Consider the following 23,405-nt stretch of genomic DNA (forward strand, 5'->3'; position numbering starts at 1 on the left):
GGAAAAGCTGCAGCAACGCAGGTGGGAGGCGCTGAGGGCCTGGCCCCCAAGGCAGGAGGGGAGAGCAAAGGAGGTGAGGAAGGCTTCAGAGATGGCCTCTAGGTTTCCATGGTGAAGGACCAGAAAATAAGGCCAATGGGAGGCGGGGAGGGGGCAGCCTTAGAGGCAGGAACAAGGAGGGGTAGGGTTGGTTTGGGCCACGTTGATAGCAGTGGTTCAAAATGCTTTTCTCTTTCTTTTCTGCTTATTTTTAAAGGGAGAGGGTAGGCTTCGCTCATGGTTTTGTATCCAAAGTTTCAGTGGCTCTCTGGGAGGAACTTCAGTGGAGAATCCTCAGGAGCAGAGGAATGATCACAGCCCTACGGTTCCTTCTGGTTATTTTTAAGATTCTAACCATCCCTGTTCAGGCCGGAATTTCCAGGAACTGGCTGCTGCCCAGCGCCAACTGGTCCCTCCCAACCTCCCACTCCCTGCAGGGTGGGGCCCCATGGGTGGAGGCTCCTTAGGGTGGAGTTGGGTGGGTCTCCAGTGATAGGGAGGGCACTGAGCAGAGGCAGATGAGAGGCAGTGTGGCCTCACGCAGCCCTTCTGGATTTGATTATATAACACTTCACAGAGGAGAATTGTGAGGGCTTAGGCGAGGCCCTGTGAGATATGTACACAGCAGGATTAGACATTATGGGTATTTTTCAATTTATCTTGGGTTGCCTGCCCTTAAAACTAAAACACAAAATTGTCAGAGAGCATAAACAAGTGTGTAACCCTAGTAGGGAAAATGATTCGAGTTTGCTGCAGTTTCTCTAAAAAGGGTGTGGAATGCCACTAGCCAGATGGCCTTGAACTTAGAGGGTAGCATGGGTGTGGGTGTCCCCGCCCCCAGCCCTGCTTTGCTAGGCCTCAGTTTGGAAACTTGTCAGGCTTCTGCTTGGTTGTTACCTTTGCACCTGTCCTTATTGACATGCAAAATCAATTGCTTCACTTGGTCTTTCCGAAGTACAGGGTGTGGGCAGAATCTTATCTGAAGCCATGTCCTGTTTGGACAAGTTGGACTTGCCTTGGCAACTCTCCATAGGGTGGAGCAGATGGGTGGAGGCAGGAAAGTAAAATTGGGTGGCTTGTTAGCAGAGAGAGGAGAGAGGGTGGGTTGTTTGCTCACTGGATCATTATATTTCATCTGAAACGAAATAATTAACTTCTTTCCCATTTATAATACACATTAATGCAAAATAACTAATTCATGAGGGGCAAAGATTTAGAAACACCCCATGGAATTTTTCTCCTTTTCAAACCAGTCATAGAAGAGTAAGACAGGTGAAAATCACAGAGTGGCATGAAAATTTCCAAGAATGTCTAGGTAGGAAATTCCAGGTAGGTGCCAGTGCTTAGCTTTGTTTCAGGGAGCTTCCAGCTTAAAAATGCCTGCTGACATCTGTTGCCTGTCCCCTGTATTTCTGGCTAGGGCAACTGTCCTTAAATAATACTTGAGCCATTGGGGGATTTTGAAGAATTTGGGTAAAGAAACGAAGAGAGAAAAGTTTCTCTGGAAAGGAAGTTTAGCTACAGGGATGTTGCTTGCCTGCCCAGTTTTCCTAGCCAAGAATTACACACACACATGCACACACAGCCTTTTTTTTTTTTTTCTTTTTTTGCCTTAAGTTCCTTTGGGGAGTAAGGGTGGGGGAAGATAGCATGTTTTCTCTTTTAAAAATCCAAAAACTTAGAAGAGTTGAAAGGGAGGCTTAGCGATGGTGTGTTAGTGTATTGCTCCGTATGCCTAGCCGAGGTCAGCTGGGAGACGGAAGTTTGCTTGGAGGAAGGCAGGTGATTTGGAGCCTCGGGGTCAGTCCTGGGTTGGGGAAGATAATGCAGGCACCCTTTGAGGATCTGTGGGAAGAAATGAGGGCATGGAGAAAGGAAGAAATAGGGAGATGAGAAGGGAGAACGTCAGAGGCAGGTCTTGCTCTAACCCCAAGAAACAGGAAAGAAACTGCTCCTGATCGGTACACATTCTCTTTCCACCTTCCTCCTCCCTCAGGAAGGGGCAGGCAGTTGTCTGTAAGGTCGTTTCTGTAATAAATCATGCTCTAGCCTCCAGGCAAGCTGCTTTCAGAGGAGGTTTAGTAACCCCCTAACCTGGTCTTCCATGAAGGACTGTGTGTGTGTTTCTAAGCCCTGCAGCTCACCTGCAGCCCCGCCCCCCACCCCATAAAGCCATTGTGCATAGGCCTCAGACACCACTGGATAGGGCTCCAAAGCAGGACTGCATTACTTCTGAAACTTCATGTCAATGATTCACCAACCCTTTTAATCTATAATCACGCAGTCTTGCATTTTGACAGAAATTTGACCCTTATTTTAACATCTGAAAAGTCAGAAGTGTAGGTGGAAAGAGCATGAAGGGAAATCTGTTTCTCCTTTTTGAGGACCATTCATTTTTATTGGCCTTTCTCTGCAGAATAACACAGCTGGGGAAGATGGCATTTGCTCCAGTTATGGAAAATTATTTTGGCGGTGGTGATGTTCCTGTATATTTTTGCTTTTAAGCACCTCAATAACTTAGAATTTTTCATAAAAACAATTTTGCCCTTCCCCCCCCCTTTTGGATGCAGTTTTGTTATCCTGGTATTGCTTAGTTTAGCATTAGAATGTATTTCTAAGACTAGCTAATGTATTTCTAAAGCTAGCTAAGCTAGTTAAATATAATGAAGATGTAAATGTGTTTATGATTGGAAAATAGTCGTCAGAAAAAAATAGAACCACATTTAGAGCCTCCTCTTCTCTGTGATACCCACATAAAATGATTAATAGAATTCCTGAGCCTGGTTAAAACCCACTAGGTTTAAAGACCCCGAGGTTGGCCAACTGAATTGATTTACTGCCGGTGTCCTGGTCTCTAATGCCTGTTTTAGTGCGCCACCTACTGGTTCTGCTTCAGATTGCCGTCAGTACTGTATGATAGATTTTCTAAGCATTTGTGGTTTACTTAGCATTCTTTCAGAATGGTAATAACCCCAGTGCACTGAGCCGCCCATGGGTACCAAAGACTGCCAAGTTTAGGGACCCTAATTCTTCCAGGGCTTAAGTTACTTCTCAGTTATGTGGAAGGCACTTTGAAGACTGTACAGTCACTCTTTTATGATTGTAGATCAGAACCTGTAAACAAATCAGTGCCAATGACAAAAGTGGTCCCTGTAGTCAGAGATATGGGTGCAAAGTATAGAAATTTTTTGCAAATACATAAACAGAAGCCTCATTTCTGTTCATGTGTTTGATTCTGTTTCTAAATTTAGTTCCTTCCTAGCTTGGCTTCCCTATCTTGTCTTTGTTAAAAGTTTTGATTATGGAAATAATAAACTTGGCCGGGTGTAGTGGCTTACACCTGTAATCCCAGCACTTTGGGAGGCCGAGGCAGGCAGATCACTTGAGGTCAGGAGTTCGAGACCAGCCTAGCCAACATGGTGAAACCCCGTCTCTACTAAAAGTATAAAACTAAGCCAGGAGTGGTGGTGCATGCCTGTAATCCCAGCTACTCGGGAGGCTGAGGCAGAAGAATCGCTTGAACCCAGGAGGCAGAGGTTGCAGTGAGCCGAGATCGTTCCACTGCACTCCAGCCTGGGTGACAGAGTGGGACTCCATCTCAAAATAAAAATACATCTAAATAATAAACTTTAAAAATAGAACACAGATGTGTAGAAAGCTGTCCCACCCACCGCCACTCCCAAGAAGCTCCTGTTAACAGTTTCGGGTGTGTGGTTCCAGACATTTTCTTTGCATGTCCTTTATCTTCTTGTTTTATATCCTGTGACTATCACTAAAAGCATCATCATTTAAAAGCTATTATGAGAAGCTACCAAATTGGAAACAAAGTGCTTGTAGACATGTGAAATAGTGAGTTTGATTCTATTCTTTGTGATATTTGAATTTTGCACGGACTTTTTTTTAATGTCCAGGGATGCATTATTTAGTTAGGAATTTCAAAAATAGGTATTCTAATCCTATCATTCCTTCTTTGTTTATTAACTTAAATACTTCTGTAATGAGAACATCCCTTCATCAACATTTGGATTACTTTGAGGTACATTTCTGGGCAAATAAACATACCCTTGTAATTATTTTTTAGTAAAAGCAAATCAGATTTTGTTAGTGCCAGTGTGTTTGTTTGTTTGTTTGTTTGTTTTGAGACCAGAGTTTCGCTTTTGTTGCCCAAGCTGGAGTGCAGTGGCGCTATTTGGGCTCACTGCAACCTCCGCCTGCTGGGTTCAAGCGATTATACTGCCTCAGCCTCCCGAATAGCTGGGATTGCAGGCGTGCGCCACCACACCTGGCTAATTTGTTGTATGTTTAGTAGAAACGGGGTTTCACCACGTCGGCAAGGCTGGTCTCAATCTCCTATCCTCAATGATCCACCCGCCTCGGCCTCCCAAAGTGCTGGAATTACAGGCATGAGCCACCACACCCAGTCAGTGCCAGCATTTTATACTAGACTATGTTTCTCTTAGGATTACAAGTCTTGCATTTCCTTAAACTTAGATAAAACAAAAAATTAAAGAACAATAGTGATTTAAATAATGTCTTAATGATAAAAAGATGTAGCACATTAATGTGTAATTCATTTCTAAAAGGATTCAGTAGTCGTTGCTGTGGCCATTAGACAAAGTCATTGAAAGCTATGTGAGCTAAATGGTAGACTTAGAATTTGAACGAAAAGGAACTCCAGAGCCCATCATCTTAATTTATTCTGCTGTGCTGCAATTAGTGGTCGTAAAGAGTGCAGGATGACATGAAGTGTGGAGATGCTGGCCTCGCTCAGAAGCTGTTGTTGCAGTGGTACAGTTGTGAAGTGACAAGGCCTTATATGAGACCTCATACAGGATGTAGGCAGCTGTTAACTTTGAAACTGAATCTAGTCTGAGTTTTATTTAAGGGTGGGGGATAGACCTCTAAGGCTAGTGTATGTTAGCAAAGAGGCAAACACCAGACATTTTTGCTCCGGAAGTTGGAACCAACACATTTAGTGTTGTGTGTGCAGAATATACATCCAGATTTTATGTGCATATGGATATAAATGAGGGCAAAAGCAGTGTGTGTGTGTGTGTGTGTGTGTGTTTTAATCTCACTTGATAGACCTAAATCCTTGAGAAGCAGATAGGGAGCCATGCTCTGCATTTTACAAATGATCACTCTTGCCCCATGGCTGCGTTAGTTTGCAGCCTGCTTGAGTCTCAAAACCATGGCTCCTTCCTTATACACCTGAGAATGTGAATGCTTTAATTTAGAAGCATTTGCATCAAGATACTCTCTAGTGGGATAGATGAGTCTGGAAGAGTGAATTCAGTGTAAAAAGCTGGGGGTGAGGAGGTGGGAGGCTGCCACAGGGTGACCAGCCGTTGAGTCAGGGCTGCTAAATGATCTGACCTCATTGATGTAAGCAGGAGATCTCACATCTTTTGTTTATGGTCCACTGTGAGGCACTGGACAACAATTCTTAGAACCATGTTCATCCGTACAGCTGCTAGGCTGGGAACTGGTTAATAATAGATCCCAAGACACAAAAGCGTTTTCATCCCTCATTATGAAATCATCTATTTTTCACTGGCTGTTGCGGTTAGTTCTTGCTGGAATACATAAGAGGGTAGTAGCACCATTGATTTGAGCAGCTTGGTATCAAATTGTGTTTGCAGATTACAATACACCCTGTGATGGAGGAAAATATAATTTTGAAGTCAAGGCCTTATGTCGAGTTATTGATGAAATTCATGTGTTGTCATGAGATTCAAAACAGGCTTTCTTCAATGAATCAACGAAGCACAAGAACGACATAGTATCACTTCCATAATTGTATATGAAGATATCTTAGTATAACCCGTAGAGCACCAACACAACAAATTATAGGATTGCTATCAGGGAGGTGGGGATGGGGGTTTTTAACACTGAAATACAAGAAGTAATCCAGAACCCGGGATTCCTGCAGCTTCTTCAGCTGGAACTCACTCTAGAACTTGTTCACTTTGCCACTCAAACCAGGGTGATCTATGAAGACCTTACCTCTAACCAAAGCACTGAGCACTTAAACCAAATTTGGCTAATGAGTGCCTGAAGTCGATTTCTGAAAGTGTGTCTAGTAGCAGGACAGTGTTTCTGTAACTGAGGAGACACATTTGAACATTGAGCAGACTGAATATTTCGTCCTGTGAAGAAGCAGTTGGCTTGATGTAGATTAGTGTTAGAAGTGGACTATACAGAACACAGAAGAAAATAGAAGGGATGGCAAGCAGAGAACAACAGAAGAAAAAGACAGGACAGGATCAAGGTGGACATTTCCTTTACAATAGGCTCATTTCCTAATGAGGAGAAATCTGAGTGAAAACAAGCTAATATTCTTCATATGTGAAAAGTGCTTAGAAAACAATAAGAAGTGGTGGAGGCTGTCAAGCCCTAAGTAGGCATTTCTCAAAAGAAGAAATCCAAATGGTCAATAAAGCTGAAAAAAAATAACTTCAATAACCACATCAATTTAGAATAAAAATCATTTGCCATCTTGAGACTTAACAAGTTGGCAAGGTGTTTATCTTTTATAACACAAGTGATAACACATGTTGCTGGTGGAGATTTGGGGAAACAGGTTGTATTTTATTAATGAAAATAATAGTTCATCTTTGCCAGATGATGCATCAGGCGCTTTGGGAAATGTATATACTTCTCACCCAGGAATTCCCCTACAGAAAACTTATCCTAAAAATTAATGGTGTGCAGGAGGATGTATTTAAAGAGGCTCATTGCTGTTTGTAATGGCGAAAACTTAGAAGCAACCCTAAGTGCCTAATAAAGAGGAAGAAGTTAAGTAAACTGATGTGTTCACACAGTGGCACGAGGGATTTGATGGTGCAGAACCATACTTACTGTAAAAGAAACATTTTCACATAAATTGTGCAGTGAAATGATAGGTACTAAATACCATGTACACTGTGAGCCCAGTTTTAAAGAGGGTTTGTTAGAATAAAAATGAAATTTTAATGATGGTTGGTTCTAGGTTTTCTTTTTGCTTGTCTTTTTTTCCCCTAATTTTTCTGCGAACAACATCGGGGAAAAGGGAAGGTGTTTAACAAACTTATGTAATCTGAACCCCTAAAGAGTTGCACGGCAATCCCAAGCAAGCTTTGGCACTCAGAAGGGGCTGTACATAGTGTTCCAGAAAAGTCAGGGTTTCTGTATTGAGTTAGAAATGCTGGTTGGCTCTCATCTGGTTATGACCATGGAGTCTGGTTTTAATTATGTAAATGGCATCTTTCATAGGTAAGGGAAACAAATTCCAGCCATTCCAGGGGTAGGGGAGAAAAAGGAGTAGAGAAGTGGGGTGAGGTATTATATTTCATTTTATTATTTATTTATTTATGTTTTTTTTTGAGGTAGTGCCTCGCTCCATCACCCAGGCTGAAGTGCAGCGGTGCCATTTCGGCTCACTGCAACCTCCGCCTCCTGGGTTCAAGCGATTCTCCTGCCTCAGCCTTCCGAGTAGCTGGGATTATAGACGAGTGCCATCACGCCCAGCTAATTTTTGCATTTTTAGTGGAGATGGGGTTTCACCATGTTGGCCAGGCTGGTCTCGAACTCCTGACCTCAGGCGATCCGTCTGCCTCAGCCTCTCAAAGTGCTGGGATTACAGGGGTGAGCCACCTTGCCGAGGCTATATTTTATTTTTACTAGTTTGTATTTAAAGTAACCTTGAGACTTAGATGGATACCTTGTTTTGTTTTCTAGGCTGAACACCAGAGCACCCTAGAAGGTTTAACTAAAAGAATGCTCATGTTTGACCCAGTTCCTGTCAAGCAAGAGGCCATGGACCCTGTCTCAGTGGTAAGTTTTCCAAGATTGAACACCTCGCCTTATTTTTTCCAAGTGATGATAACATTATTGTGTGTTGAATTATTCCTTGAAATCATGGCCGGGCGTGGTGGCTCACGCCTGTAATCCCAGCACTTTGGGAGACCGAGGCGGGAGGATCACCTGAGGTCGGGAGTTTGAGACCAGCCTGACCAACATGAAGAAACCCCGTCTCTACTAAAAATACCAAATTAGCCGGGCGTGGTGGCGCATGCCTGTAATCCCAGCTACTCGGGAGGCTGAGGCAGGAGAGTCGCTTGAACCCGGGAGGCGGAGGTTACGGTGAGCCGAGATAGCAGAGATCGCACCATTGCACTCCAGCCTGGGCAACAAGAGCGAAAGTCCGTCTCAAAAAAAAAAAAAGATCACTCATTGCTTGACAGGCATTTCATAGGCAAACTTTTCTCAACGCCACCAGGTATGAGTGAGCTAAATACTGTCCTAGCAGCTGTGGATTCTTTAAATGGGATCTGCACTTCCTTAAGACCCGTGTCCGGTGTCCCCCTAAGATATGATCAGCATAGAACTTAGGCCACAGGTGAATCCTCTCATGACAGAAGTAAGTTTACAAAAATTCCTCAGCCCTTTTGTGTGTAAAAATATATTAAGAATAGGATGATTTGCTTAAAAACCAATGACAACAGCCATATGGAGCTGTAACTATATGAGATGACTGAGGGAAGCCAGCGAGAGAAAGACTTGGCAGTGAGGACGGAATCTCGTTTACTTGGAAGAGTCTGGCTGGGTAGGAATTACGTTCATTGTCCTTTTCAGCACCTTAGTGCTAAGCCAGCCCCTCATGGGAGCCAGGCCACTGGCTGCTTTTAGGCCTCCAGGGACTAGTGAGGAGTCTGGGGTTTCTGCAGGTACAACACCAGTGCCATGAAGGTGAGACATGGTGACAGAGGAAGGTGTCTGACTTCAGAGCAGGGAGTGGTTTCAACTTGAGGATTCTGGTTGAGTGAATATTGAATAACAAGGCAATGCTCCCACTCTGTCTTGCTCTTTTCTTCCACGGGCTTGGAAAATATTCACAAGGGGGAAAACTTGGCCCGAGTTGTGTATCTGAAGGTTGGTAATGACACGCTTGCAAAATTAGATCATCTTTATGCATGGGCTCTGGAGGTTCCTGCCAAAAATGTTTATACAAGACACGGGGGTCACGCCGAGGCCCTTGGAGCTGAGTTGCCATGGATATTACTAAGCCAGTAAAGTGTTTACCAGTATCTATAATGCAAGTTAAGTCAGAGGGGCTTTAAGGAAATAACATTTACATTCCAGCATGATAACTGAATAACCAAGTGTCTGAATATGGTAGCAACTGAGCAATAAGGATTTTATTAATCAAAAAACTAAATTACCTTTTGAGATGGAGTCTCACTCTGTCGCCTAGGCGGGAGTGCAGTGGTGTGACCTCAGCTCACTGCAACCTCCGCCTCCCAGGTTCAAGTGATTCTCCTGCCTCAGCCCCCATAGTAGCTGGGATTACAGGCGCCCGCCACCACGCCCGGCTAATTTTTGTATTTTCAGTAGAGGCCAGGTTTCACCATGTTGGCCAGGCTGGTCTTGAACTCCTGACCTCAGATAATCCACCCACCTCAGCCTCCCAAAGTGCTGGGATTACAGGCATGAGCCACCACTCCTGGCCAAAAAACTAAATTACTTCGAATGTTATTCAGTGCTGTCATTGTATTCATCAAATCCCCCTCCCCAGCATCACTACATGATCACGTTAGAGGAAAATGAAGGTATAAAATTTCCCCATTAATTATATTCTTGAAATAGGAATAGGTTTTTAGCACTGGAGAATATGATTCATTTTACAATTGGTGCAGAGCCATCAGTGAGGCATTTTACTGTTCAATGTACTTCCAGTGCTTTTAATCAAGCATGAACATAAGGCTCAAGAGTCTAATATAAAGTTAAAATGAAGATCCACATTGCTAAATTGGTGTGATATATATAATTAAGTGCAAGGAAATGCACTTAACCGAAAAAAAAATGTGGAATAAAATGAATTTGAAGTAACTGTTAAACTTGTATTGTTGTAACGTATTAATACCTGAAGTTAAAATATATAGAACTGATTTTGCAGTTAATGGTCTTTTTCTCTTTCATGTGCTAGATTTCAACTGCAGCTGACACTTTTAGAATTTAGTTTCACCAAAAGTTACTGTCAGTCCTTTAAAATGAAGGGTTTTTTTTCTTTTTCTTTTTTTGGTTTTAACTTTCTTCAGCAGGAAGTATTTTTTTCTTAATTCAGTGCAACCTCAGTTAACAGAAACATTTGAGCAGTGGGGTGTTAAAATGATTTTACTTAAACAAATTAAAAAGCTTTTGTTTCCACTCTTAAGTGTTCAAATTTCGTCTTTCCTGCCTTCATAGGTGAAGTATATTGAACCTGATTTATTATTCCTTTTTCTTTTTAATTCAGTCTTTGACCTGAAGGTCAAAGTCTTTGGCTATTCAAGTCAACGTTGTAAACATTAAGGCACAATAGGACATTTGTAAAAGTATTTTTAATTTCTATAAATGAATAAAAATATTTTATGGTAACTTATTTCTCCCCCTCTTCCCACCCCCTAAAAGGATAGCACAGTAGAAACAATCGCTTGTTTGTGCTTTTGCTATAGGTTAGAGAAAGTGAGGACATGTCATTTCCCTCTTAGTCAAATATAAGCCCTCATACTGTTCTCCACTAGCCTTTTGCTTTGAGGCTTGGGGTCACCCTGTTAAAATTTGCTAGAATGAGGAACAGAGGAGACTCTCCCTCCCCAAGTCTGTGCCTTCAGTCTCTGCTACTTACATCCACCCAATGTTGGCAAAATCACCAGCAGCTCCCTGAGCTTCTGTTTTTTTTTTTTTTTTAATTATAAAATATGAAACTGTGTGTAAAAAAATGCGCATGTACATAAATTTTTTTTTACCATTTCCCAAAAGATTGAAAATTAAAGGATTTAATTCAGGAAGTGAGCAAGGAAACAAATTGTAAAAAAACAAAACAAATCAAAAAATAAACTTTAAAAGTATTCTTCTATTCCTGTGGAAAGATTACTTTTGAAGAAAGGATTAATAATATTCTGTTATCTTCGGTCATCTAACAGACTCCTTATAGATAGGAAAGTATGTCACATCAGTAATTTCCTCTGCTCTTTTCTAACAGAAACTTTTCATGGCTTTTTCAAGCCTGGTGGAAAGAGAGCTTTCTACCTCTGTTTGCATGGAGGTGCGTGCCATTTGCTCTTCCCAGAGCGTGTGTTTATACACGCACCATGCCTTCCTGTGCCTGGAACCCTCTCTTGGATGGAGATTCTTTTGACTTGACCTGTAATGGACATTCACTTTTTTTCATGTTGAGGAATAGTGAAATAGAGATTTCATCCATGTTTCCATCATTCCATCCACTGAAACTGTCTTATAAGGGAAAGCTCGCCAAAACTATTCCTCATAAAATGAGAAACTATTGCAATTATCACCTTAGCATAAAGTGATAGAGCTTTGGGAAATTATCCAAACGTGGTACCTCTTTCCCTGTTGCAATTAAAATCATTTTTTCAAAGTTCAAAATAATTAATATATTATTCTTCACCTTATCAGTAATAGAAACCTGCTAAGAGAGTGTGTCAATTTACTACACATTCATGAAGTATTAATTGAGCACCTATTGCAGGCCCTCATCACCTCACAGTGCAGTGAGAAGCAGCAGTCAATAAGTAAATGCACACTGTGCAGGGGTGTGAACATCTGAGTACATGTTACAGACGGAAATAACTCTTATAGCAGATCAGTGGTTTTGTGGGGTTTTTTTTGTTTTGGTTTTTTGTGTTTTTTTTTTTTTTTTTTTTTTTTTTTTGGTTTGGTTTTGGTTTTGAGACAAGGTATTGCTCTGTTGCCCAGGCTGGAATGCAGTAGCAAGATCACTGCAACCTCAAACGCCTGGGTTCAAGCAATCCTCCTCCCTCAGCCTCCCAAGTAGCTGGGACTACAAGCAAGCACCACTATGCCCCGCTACATTTTTGTTTTTTTCTGTAGAGACAGGATCTCATTATGTTGCCCAGGCTGGTCTCAAACTCTCGGCCTTAAGATATCCTCCTGCCTCAGCCTCTCCAAGTGCTGGAGTTAAAAGTGTGAGCCACCATGCCTGGCCCAGCCCATTGTTTTAAGCCCTTAAGATCCCTAGTGGGGGCCAGAGGCAGAAGCGGGAAAGACCCATGTCTGTGTCTTGTCTTTGGACTGCTCTGTTCCAGGACACAGGGTCTCTTGGACTAAGCAGCATGCACAGAGGGCACTGGAGGTCCGTCCGTGGCCAGAGGCACATTTTTTGCTTCATCGACATTTGTCTCTGATTTGGATATGGGGCCAGTACAGCGGTGCTTGTATGCCTTGCTTTGATAGAACATAGGAACTGTCTGGAACAGAGCGGGGAAGACTGTTACCAGGTTGTACCTGCCCAGAGCACACACCCTGCCGTGTCAGTCCCTACGCGGCACCAGATTGTTGGAAGCTGATTGCAAAAGCTTGTGTGCGCCACCCAAATAAAGTGAACCAGCTTGAGGGACCACATGTCTTCACCCTTTTGTGAGGCAGTTGGGCTGGAAACAGTTAATTATCTGCCCAGAGTTGGGTGTCTGTGTCCAAATGTGTCTCTCCCCACAGTTAGTCTTGTACCTTACAATAATCGCACATCCAATAGAGGGAATGAGGGCATTCATTTGAGAACAGACTTATCAGCAAACTGCATAATGTTGATAAAGCTTAGCTTTATGTGTGGCTTTTTCTGTCTTAATGGCTTGAGAAACCTGAGAATATTATTAGATTTGCAAGTCTGGAGGTTCTAAATTCCTACCCTCCCAAAACTCACCCCATGCATAGAAAAATCCAGCAATGACAGCAATAAAACTGTGTCCTCATTTTGCTTCCCATTTAGCTGCCAATAACTATTGGCATTAAAATCTAGGTCATAGGGAGGTCTTGGAAGAACAGGGCTGAAAATAAGGGAGAAGCTACATTTTCGTCAATAGAAACAATGCTGCCTCCCATTTCCTAAAGTTTTTTCCTAGTACCAGAACCATTGCCCTTTGGAGAATTATATAAAGCACATTAGACTTTAGGACTAGGCGAAATCATTCTCCTTCCTATATTTAATTACTCCCTGAAACCCTCCAGTGTACATGATTTATAATGGATTTATTTTGTTGTTGTTGTTAATGAACCTTGTGCCTCTTTTAATAATACCCATCTTAATATTTAAATTTAAATCTATTTAATACTTAATGTTGCTATCTTTTGGACCTCTTGCGTTGGTACTGTGCGTGCCTGGCTTTAAAGAAAGGTAGAGAATCTTTTCTTCATTTGATCCTTGATCTATAACTCAAAGCCGTTTTTATGCATTTTGTGTTTTCTGATTTTATATCCTTCATGTTCTTGTTTTTAAGCAGTGTTAGTAGTGAAAACTGGCTGCGCGTGGTGGCTCATGTCTGTAATCCTAGAACTTTGGGAGGTTGAGGCAGGCAGATCACTTGAGCCCAAGAGTTCGAGACCAGCCTGGACAACATGACAAAACCCAGTCTCTACAAAAAAATACAAAAATTAGCCAGGCGTGGTGTCATGTGCCTGTAGTTCCACTTCCTCCGGAGGCTGAGTTGGGAGAATCATATGAGCCCAGGAGGTCGAGGCTGCAGTGAGCTATGATCATACCACTGCACTCCAGCCTGAGTAACAGTGAGACCCTATCTCAAAAAAAAAAAAAAAAAAGAAAAGAAAATTCTTTTTCCCTCCTTTAAATAGACCTTTAGTATCTTTATTTTTTATCTCTGTCATTTAGAGCATTGCTATTCAAAAGGTAGCCTAAGTTCCCTTGGTCCACTCCCTGGTAATTCAAAATTTGCATTTTAACGAGTGCTCCAGGGAGATGGATGTGCACAGTAAAGTTTGAGAAACTCTGGTTGGGAGCAGTAGAGCCCGTGACAGTGAGCATCTCTTGTATAAGCAGGGACAAGAAGGGATTTCCAGGATGGCATGTGTATAAGCTCATTGTGTAGGTTATCCCATAACCTTGATCTTAACCATGAGGACCTGACATCCAAACCAGATAAAGATAAACACAGTTATGTGATAAAGTTTCACTGACTGACTCCTCCCTAACAGGCTGCTCTGCAGGCCTGGAGCAGGGACTGGGCATCTGGAATTTTAAAAACAACACAGATGATTCCAATGCATAACCAGCCGAGGATTCGCCCAGACCAAGCCCAGAGAGGAAAGAGGGTGATCTCAGTAGGAATCCCTATCAAAACCACTGCTGCCCCACAGTCATAACTCACAATAGTGGCCACCAGAGGGGCCAAGGAGACCCAAAAATTAATAGTGCGTTTACGCTGTTTAATTACAAGGCACCATTGGGTTTTCTTGGTTGCATCCCAAGTTAGTATTGCCTCTAACTCTTAAACACATAGGGTTTTAGAGCTGGAAGAGAAGCACAATATGTTGTTTATCACTGTCACTGTCAGACATTCAAGTACAAAGAATTTTCTGCAGGTAAGCAGGCTTGACATGCAAAATTTCAGTTTCCCTAAAATGCCTAGTAAAGATAATGGTTTATGTTGAGTTTAATTTTTTTTTAATTAAAAATTAGGTTGCATTCTACAAAGAAAATTTACAACAAAATGTTAGTTAAGGAATAGAAGTAATTTAGGTGAACTCCATGGTCAAGGATAGTGCCCATTGTGTGAAATTATGATGACTGGTTTGTATTTAAAGCTGGCAGATGAAAGTTAGGTTATCCTGATATTTAAAGAGAGAAAGGTGCTTGAAGATAAATGAGGTCAGTTGTGGACCAGATCTTGGGAAGGAAACAGACTCTTTTGTCTCTTCTGCACTCCCTTGTTTGTGCCCCAGCCTCATTTGATGAGTGGGTAGCAGGGTATAGAGGAGAGAACACAGGGCCTCAGCTTGTGTGAATGACTTTGAGCACCGCATTTCCTTATGTGAGTCATATCACGTTAGCTGTTTCTTATAGTTCCGTGTCATCCACAGACTTGCCATTCAAGTCTACAGCTTCATTCAGATTCTGAATAAGAACACTGAGCAAGTTAGGGCCAAGGACATCATTGCCACAGTGAGGGTGGCCTTCAGTACAAAGGTGTGTATGGTGACTGACCCCCTCCTGGTTTGTCTGAGACTGTAGAGTTTCATGGGATGTGGGACTTTCAGTGCTGAAACTAGCACAGTTCCAGGCTGACTAGGATTGTTGGCCAGTCCTAGGCATGGATTGTACAGCTGCTGAAGCCCATCAAATGAAAGGTACTGCCTATCATGCAGCCCCATTCTTGCTTATTATACACAAGTATGATGAGAAATCAATGTCCTGCTGAAGTTGAAGACACTACTTATCCTGAGAAAGAACTGTCCTGCCGAAGTTAGACATCAAAGCTAGAGAGCATTTCCTGCTCATCAAGAAACCCCACCAGAAAAGCAACCAGGTTGGTTTGGCTTGACTGGTTCTTGTGATCCCCAGCTCTGACTCCTAATGATAATGGCCCCCAAGCCTGTGCTATCACCTGTCTTAGAATTTTGCCAGGTATCGGCCTTAATGTTTGACACAGGAATCATCTTAGGATTAAATTTCAGATTTTTCATCTGCAGCAGTGACCACATTGATCTTAGTTTTAATATTTTGGAGACCGCCTCTCATAGCATTTTTAATGTTGAGACCACCACTCTGAGCATTTTCTTAAGGTCACATATATATCGAAATCTAAACTATTTTGTAAAGCCCATGTAATTTTTAAGTGCCTTGTTAGCATATTTTTCTTAATTCATGTTTCAAGTAAATGGACTTATTTGGCTGTTGACACATTTTCCTTTTCTTTTCTAATAGTCATACCCATCTAATTACATGGAATCCATGAAGCCTAACAAGTATGGGGTCATCTACTCCACACCATTGCCTGAGAAGTTCTTTCAGACCCCAGAAGGTCTGTCGCACGGAATACAGATGGAGCCAGTGGACCTCACGGTGAACAAGCGGAGTTCACCCCCTTCGGCTGGGAATTCGCCCTCCTCTCTGAAGTTCCCGTCCTCACACCGGAGAGCCTCGCCTGGGTTGAGCATGCCTTCTTCCAGCCCACCGATAAAAAAATACTCACCCCCTTCTCCAGGCGTGCAGCCCTTTGGCGTGCCGCTGTCCATGCCACCAGTGATGGCAGCTGCCCTCTCGCGGCATGGAATACGGAGCCCGGGGATCCTGCCCGTCATCCAGCCGGTGGTGGTGCAGCCCGTCCCCTTTATGTACACAAGTCACCTCCAGCAGCCTCTCATGGTCTCCTTATCGGAGGAGATGGAAAATTCCAGTAGTAGCATGCAAGGTAAATTCCGCCACTGCTCCCTGCTGCTGCACTTGCTTAGCGTACTGGCGCTTCACCAGATGGGGTGGGTGAGGAAGCATGGGGGCAAGAGCTGTTGAACTCTTCAAAGGAAATACTCATCTGCCTAAGGCATTTCCTTTCCCCGCCCCCCAAAGTGTTGATACTGGAAGAGATCCCAAGAATCAGGCTGTCTGTTTGATACCATGAGATGATTACTTTCACTATGTAATAGTCAACTTGGGGATAGAAAGAATCTTGACTTTATGTTGCTTTCTTGAATACCAACATGGTTCTAGGTACAAAAGGCATTTAATAAATCCTTTTTGATCGCGGTGAAAACTAATGGTGATCAAAAGCTACCTTGTTTATCAGCTGGTCATAGACAGAGGACTAAGGGGTTGAAAGGAAATAATCCAGAATTATAAGAACGAATCATTTCAGGGCTGGTGTCATAGAATCCAGGTCCCTATATTTGCTGCTTACTGGCAAAATAATGGTCAGGAGAGGCGAGAATCTCCCACAGATTTGTTCCTGCTATAGTCTGCCAAAGGCAAATAAACCTGTCATATCTGTGTTGTAGGTAGGAGCTATGCAGTAAGCTTTTAAAAGCTGAAATTGGTCAACTGTACGTGAAGTGACTTTTCTATTTTTATTTTTTAGTACCTGTAATTGAATCATATGAGAAGCCTATATCACAGAAAAAAATTAAAATAGAACCTGGGATCGAACCACAGAGGACAGATTATTATCCTGAAGAAATGTCACCCCCCTTAATGAACTCAGTGTCCCCCCCGCAAGCATTGTTGCAAGAGTAAGTATATTTAGGTCTACCCAGCATTTGCATAGTAGCGTGCATCTTGGAACCTGGAGCAGAAGCACAAGATTTCACACGTGTAATGTGGTGTGGATGACCAGGAACGGCTTGTGATCTGTGGCCGCCACTGGTCCAGTACCACTGGTCAAGATGGGAGAATCTCTCCAAAAACAATATGCTGTTACACTGACAACGTTATGACAAAAGTTACATCAAGTTTTCATGGAATCAGTCATCCATGATTTTGCACCTTACCACATGAATTATTTTTGTTTTTTTTCCATTCTTCCAGGCTATGTATACTTAGTTTTTCCATGATGAGAATCCTTGTATAGATTAAACTTGGTGTTCTGTGGATCATGTAAAGTTTTCATGTGGACACACATAGTCCTTACAGAGTGTATAGTATCCTGTAGAATTGCTATCCAGTAGGAAGGCTGTGCAGTGTTGGTCAGCATCCAAGCACCTGAATGGTGGTTTCTTGTAGGTCTAACATGGTATAATGTGGTAGTTGCCACACACAGCTTCAGTAACCTCATTTGTGGGATCCTGCTATAGATAACCTTGACCTCCACCAGTGATTACACTGAAGACTGGGTTTTAGTTGCTAAGAAGATGGTTTTCGGGTCCAACAAGGATCCCACCTCTGCTCTCTGCCATATGTATGATCTTGGACTAGTCACTTAATCTTGCTGCCCCCATTTCTGTTTTCATTATTGATTGTAGTTGTGATTGTCTTGTGTTATGGTGCTTCAACATTGGATTCAGCAGCCAGCTTCCTAGTACAAAGGCAACGATTACCTCCACAGGGTCCCTTCCATTGTCCTCCTGCATCATATTCCTCCAACTTGAATAAATGTTCTACCCACCTTTCTCCTTTATCTTCTCTACCCCCTGTACCCCGCTCCCTCTCATAATTAACTCTACAGCAGAATGTGAATTCTCTGATTTTAGAATAACTACTTTATGGTAACTTCAAATATATCCTAGTTGTATCCACATTCAGCTTGGGTAGGTACCTTCATAGTAGCTCATGGATTAATTGTCCACTGCACCCAATCATAGTCATTTTTGGTTTGGGTTGTCATATGCTCCCCAATAGATGAAGAAGAGAATAACTCTTAGCCGACTTCGTCAGCAGGTAGGGAGAGAGTCGCTGATGGAATTATATTTCATTATTCCTCACAATTGCATAGTGCCCTCTTCCCTCAAAAAAAACCTTCCCAGGTGTTTTCAAAGGAATTATTTTATTCCTCCACAACAAGCATGTGGGAGTCGGAGCAAAAGGCGAAGTGATTACCTGAGACATTAGATAACTCGCCAGTATTCACACTGCTAACAACTGAGGGGCCTTGGGCTTGATCTCCTGCTTCCGAATCAGGGCTTTTCCTGCCATCTTGTCATATCCAACCCATTGCATCTGCTCATGCACTCAAGTGAAAGGAGAAAATGACTAGGCAAAATGGACACATCTTAGAGGTGGAATTAACTCTTTTTTTATGTTGAGGGATGTTTCTGGCAAGGTAACTAGCAACATGGCCTGCACTTATAGTTGTTCCTGCATGGGTGATGAAAGAGATGCTGTAAAACTAAATAAAACCAACTGCCTCCAAGGGAGGGATCCGTTGACTGGACAAGTGTTATTCCAAAGTCTGGGTTATTATGAGTTGCAATGTAAAACATTACATAAGAAGATTTGAAGGCAATATTCTGTGCTCTGAATGCTGCTCAAAAGAAAATACTTTTCTCTTATTTTAAGTAATATTCTTTTGATGATCTTAAGCTCAGTGGCTTTTAATGATTAATGAGTAATATGCTTATTTTAATGCTGACCTAAGAATGCATTCTGCTTCTCAAAAAAATGCAACAGATTAGCCACAGCTGGGACATGTACTCTTTAAGTAATGTTCTCACAGATGTGATTAAGTAACGTCTTGGAGTATGCCCAGTAGCAGCCCACGTAGGAAACCAGCTAGCCAGGAAAGAATCACTTGAAACTAGGCACCCAGTACCACTGCAGTGAGGCAGCCCCAATAATATTTGCCTTAAGAAACGCTTCCTTTCCAGAGGCAGACTTAAAAGTACAGCTTTGAAATCCATTTGCTCGATTGTGGTGTTGCAACTTTAGGATTATTTATAAAGGCACTCAAAGGTACATCAAATTCTATTTGTTACAGATTTACAAAAAGATTTCTTTGTTCTAAATATACAAAACTATATTTAGTACAAAAAGCATAAGGATCAGATTTCCCTATTGAGTTGTGTATGCGAATTATAGCAAACTTAAGAGGGGCTGTCTCAGCTCAAAACAGTGGACAGATATCTTATATGTATTAGCTCTGTAACTTCTTGGTTATAATAATCCCAAACCATCTCTTTGAAAATGGGAGTGGAGACCAAAAAGTGTGAGATCCCAAGACTCTTAATCTAGCCTTGGCCTGAACCAACATCAGCGTCTTCAGAGATGTGGCAGGTAACTGTGCTCAGAATGTTTGAGGGACACAGCTCAAGCAGAGATATCCTGGTTTGGGGACATCCTCAAAAAACTCATGAAATTAAACAACCGTAGGGTACAAAGTTACAAATAGACTATTTTGAACCTGAAAATATTCATGGCTACCATTTATAGCTTTATCTTGGGAACAGACATTGTTCCGAGATATAACCTTCTGAGATAACATTATTATCATCCCCAGTTTACAGAGAGGAAACTAAGACACAGAGAGGGTGAGATCTTGGCCCAGGATCACAGAGACTGTCAGTGACAGAGCTGGGATTTGTAACTGGAGCCCACAGCCTTTCGGTGCACCTTTATGTGTAAAATAAACAACTGGAAAGGGCAATCAGAATTACTGCACAGAAACGATTAGATTCCCAACCCATAAAATCCAATAATTGGGAGAGATTTCTAAAGTTATCTGAGAAAGATAGTCTCCCAGTATCCCAAAGACATATAAAAGTTTTATAGTTAATAATGAAATTTCTACCCCAGCACTTTATTTCCTGAATTTCTTTTAATGGAGATGAAACATTTTCATTAGATGGCATTAAAGCTGAAAGTTAAAAATAAACTAAACTGTTTTCTTTCTATTGAAGGATTTTAAATGAATAATTCAGCCTTATAAAAACTCTGTCTGTAAACCTCTCACTTTGCTGTGTTCTCTGCTGTTTGCACACACACACACACACACACACACATATATATATATAATTGAAGTCCTTGTTCTTTTCTCCCTCCTCACTACTTTATGTTCACTTTTCCATGTATCTAAACTTGGCCTATTTTATCCATCTCTACCACCCTTCCAGGTATTAGAGTAGGAAGGTGAGAGTCAAAACTGACAGTTTCCTTTGCTCATAATAAAGCATGAGCAGTAAATAAATAAATAAATAATGTTTTTTTTTTAAAAAAGCATGAGAAGTAAGGTCACTTAAGAAACACACCTTAAGTAAGGTCACTTAAGAAACACACCTTTTATTCTTTTTCTAGTCACTTCTTAGCATGCCTGAAAAAGTGATTGACAAGGGATGTGTATTCAAATATTTACCAAGACAAGTTTTATACCAAGAGACTCCCTTTTGATTTTTATGGATACATTTCTTTTATTCTTTTTTTAAGCTCACGCGTTAGAGTGTTTACTCTCATCAAATTCTTTTTTTCCTTTTCACACACCTTTTTTCTCCTCAAACACTTAGGCAAAATATTCCTGTATTATATGGAACATTTTAGGAGCTATAGATTCAAATACGAAAGAGAAAGAAGTCTTTCATTACAGTTAGAGGCCAACGACATACACTTGTGATATATCAAGTAATTAGTCATTAGGAAAGTGAACGAGCAGATTAGAACATTATAATTACTTACATTAATCAGCAGGGGAAGCCTGAGGAACTTAACAGACTTTTCCAGCTCTTCCTCCATCTCCCTTTTCTCTCCACCACCTTCTTGCTGAAAAAAAGCTTAGATTATAAGATTTTTAACAGGATTTGGTTTCTAATCCACCCAGAGAAGGTGCAAACTCAGGAATGAGAGAGAAATCAGGAAGGTAGGGAGAACGTCAGGCATGCCATGGGGGAGCCGGCACCACGTGAGCCAGCATCATGGGTGACCACAACACTACATTGAAATTCTCCCTCATACAGGAATCACAGTGACAGTGGAGGTTTGAGTTTGTGAAGACAGCAATGCCAACTTTTTTGTTGTTTTTTGGAAGAGCCGGCATTTGAAAATTGCACATGAATTGGCAGTCTCTAAGGGACTCCAATTAAATGCCAATTACATAAAGGATAAAAACGTAGATATACCCTACAATGTGGTTTCCTGAGACTTAGGAGTTTGATCTTTTCCATTTTTCCCTAGCCAACAATAATGAAAATCAGAGCAGCCTGTGAAAAAATATAGTGTTCAGCATTGCCTAGAACCACAAGATTCTATAAGTAGGCAAAAGTTGACTGAGGGAAAGAGCCTCCCCAGCACTCGGCGCCTGCCTCTAGCATAGCACTTAACCCTTCTTACTGTCATTACTTATCTCCATGTCTGTCTCCCCCTAGAGTGTGAGCTCCTCGAGGGCAGGAACCCTGTTTTTATTCATCTTTGTGTCCCGGTGCCAAGCACAGTGCCTGGCTCATGGTAGGTGCTCACTCAATGTTTGTTGAATGAATATAGCAGTGCTTCTTGGGTTGATCAGCTAATTTCTTTTTGTTTATTTTTTTGGGATTTTTTGTTTGTTTGTTTTTGCCCAGTGTTGTTAATGCTTTTAGTAGACTGATGAAAAAGGAAGAGCGTGCTCTCAACATTTGGCCTGTAACCTTGGCTTTCACAGGAATCACCCTTCGGTCATCGTGCAGCCTGGGAAGAGACCTTTACCTGTGGAATCCCCGGATACTCAAAGGAAGCGGAGGATACACAGATGTGATTATGATGGATGCAACAAAGTGTACACTAAAAGCTCCCACTTGAAAGCACACAGAAGAACACACACAGGTAATAGAAACACCAGACCCACTTCATCTTTCTTCTTAAGAAGTATTAGAATGGAATGCAAAGGTTGTTACGATGAAAGTTTTCAGGCATCTTGAAAGTTACCACAGTCATCTCCAGATGTGTCTTCTCCAGATTAGTTGTGCAGAATGAAGATATTGCTAATGATTTGCCTTTGTAATAAGTTAGAATAGATTCAAAGTAATCCCCAAAACAAGGCCGCTCACAATCACTTGCAGTTCTGTGCTCTCTAGCAAAGGAGGGAGAAAGGGTTGGAGCCTTTGCCGCTGGAATGGGGGAAGTGCTTTCACAGTCGAGGATGTGGCCTTCCTGTGAGCTATTTCACATACCTGCATTGTAAATTCATGAGAGCTAACAGTCTTTGTGCAGCACAAATTAATGCAACAGTTTAACACAAACAATTCAAATAGAAGACTGTCCTTCAAGGAAAGAAAAGTGAAGAAATGTGGTTAATATTTGTCTTCTAAACTGGAGGGAACTCTTATGCCGTTGCCTACCATATTTGTTCTAGGATTTATTCCATCTCGCCCAATACTGAATATAGAGCATGAGCAGCCAGATCATATAAAAGTCATTACATGGCTGAGAAAAATGTGAAATTGGTCACAGTGCCAAACATTTTGGTAGTAAAACATCTTAAGGAAATAATACAAAAATGTTTTAACAGCCAGGTGCAGTGACGTGCACCTGTGGTCCCAGCTCCTTGGGAGGTGGAAGCAGGAGGATTGTTTGAGCCCAGGAGTTCAAGTCCAGCCTGGGCAACATAGGGAGGCCATGTCTCTAAAAAAATTAAAAATGACATCTTTTAACAGCCTGATTGACCATTAGTAGTGGTGATGTATGTACAGTAAGACTCATCTCACCTCAAACTCTTTGATGTGAAATTCTAGTTTGACAGCAGTTTGCATCTGTGTACATTTTCCTTAGCAGTGTAGGTTGCTTTTCTGAGTCTTGCAAATCATTTTTACTCAGAAAATTTACAAAGAGGAATCTGAGGTTTGGAAGAGAAAAGGGAAGGAAAGTGGCAAAATGGAAGTGAAGTTTTTAAGTGAATCCTGGGAGGAGGCAGAGGAAGCTAACACCCACAGAGAGAGCTGAGGGTGATAGCCTTGTATCTAGAGCAATGCCCAAACAGCAGTGCAAATCGATGATTACTGAGGGCATCGTTGAGGCATTAGTGGGACCCAAGAGGTGGATGTTACCCATTTCCAGCCTAAAATTAAAAGGACATTGAATATTTGGGTGACAGTTTAGATGTAGGAAAAAAAAAATGCCTCTTTGTGTGTGTATTCTGTACCAGGAAGCAGATAATAGAAATCCTGCATATCTCTTTCAAATGCCAAGG

General features: G+C 41.8%; 1 protein-coding gene across 1 annotated transcript in view; it reads left to right on the forward strand.

Moving 5' to 3' along the window:
- Positions 1 to 23,405, forward strand: part of KLF3 (KLF transcription factor 3) — a 37,103-nt gene that overhangs the window by 8,938 nt on the left and 4,760 nt on the right. The window contains exons 2-5 of the mRNA XM_003832161.5: positions 7,759 to 7,854; positions 15,758 to 16,244; positions 16,905 to 17,055; positions 21,882 to 22,042. Of these exons, the coding sequence (XP_003832209.1) occupies positions 7,798 to 7,854; positions 15,758 to 16,244; positions 16,905 to 17,055; positions 21,882 to 22,042 (856 nt within the window). The 5' untranslated portion in view covers positions 7,759 to 7,797. The remainder of the gene's footprint in view (positions 1 to 7,758; positions 7,855 to 15,757; positions 16,245 to 16,904; positions 17,056 to 21,881; positions 22,043 to 23,405) is intronic.

Source organism: Pan paniscus, chromosome 3, assembly GCF_029289425.2.
Source record: "Pan paniscus chromosome 3, NHGRI_mPanPan1-v2.0_pri, whole genome shotgun sequence".
NCBI classification, from domain to species: Eukaryota; Metazoa; Chordata; class Mammalia; order Primates; family Hominidae; genus Pan; species Pan paniscus.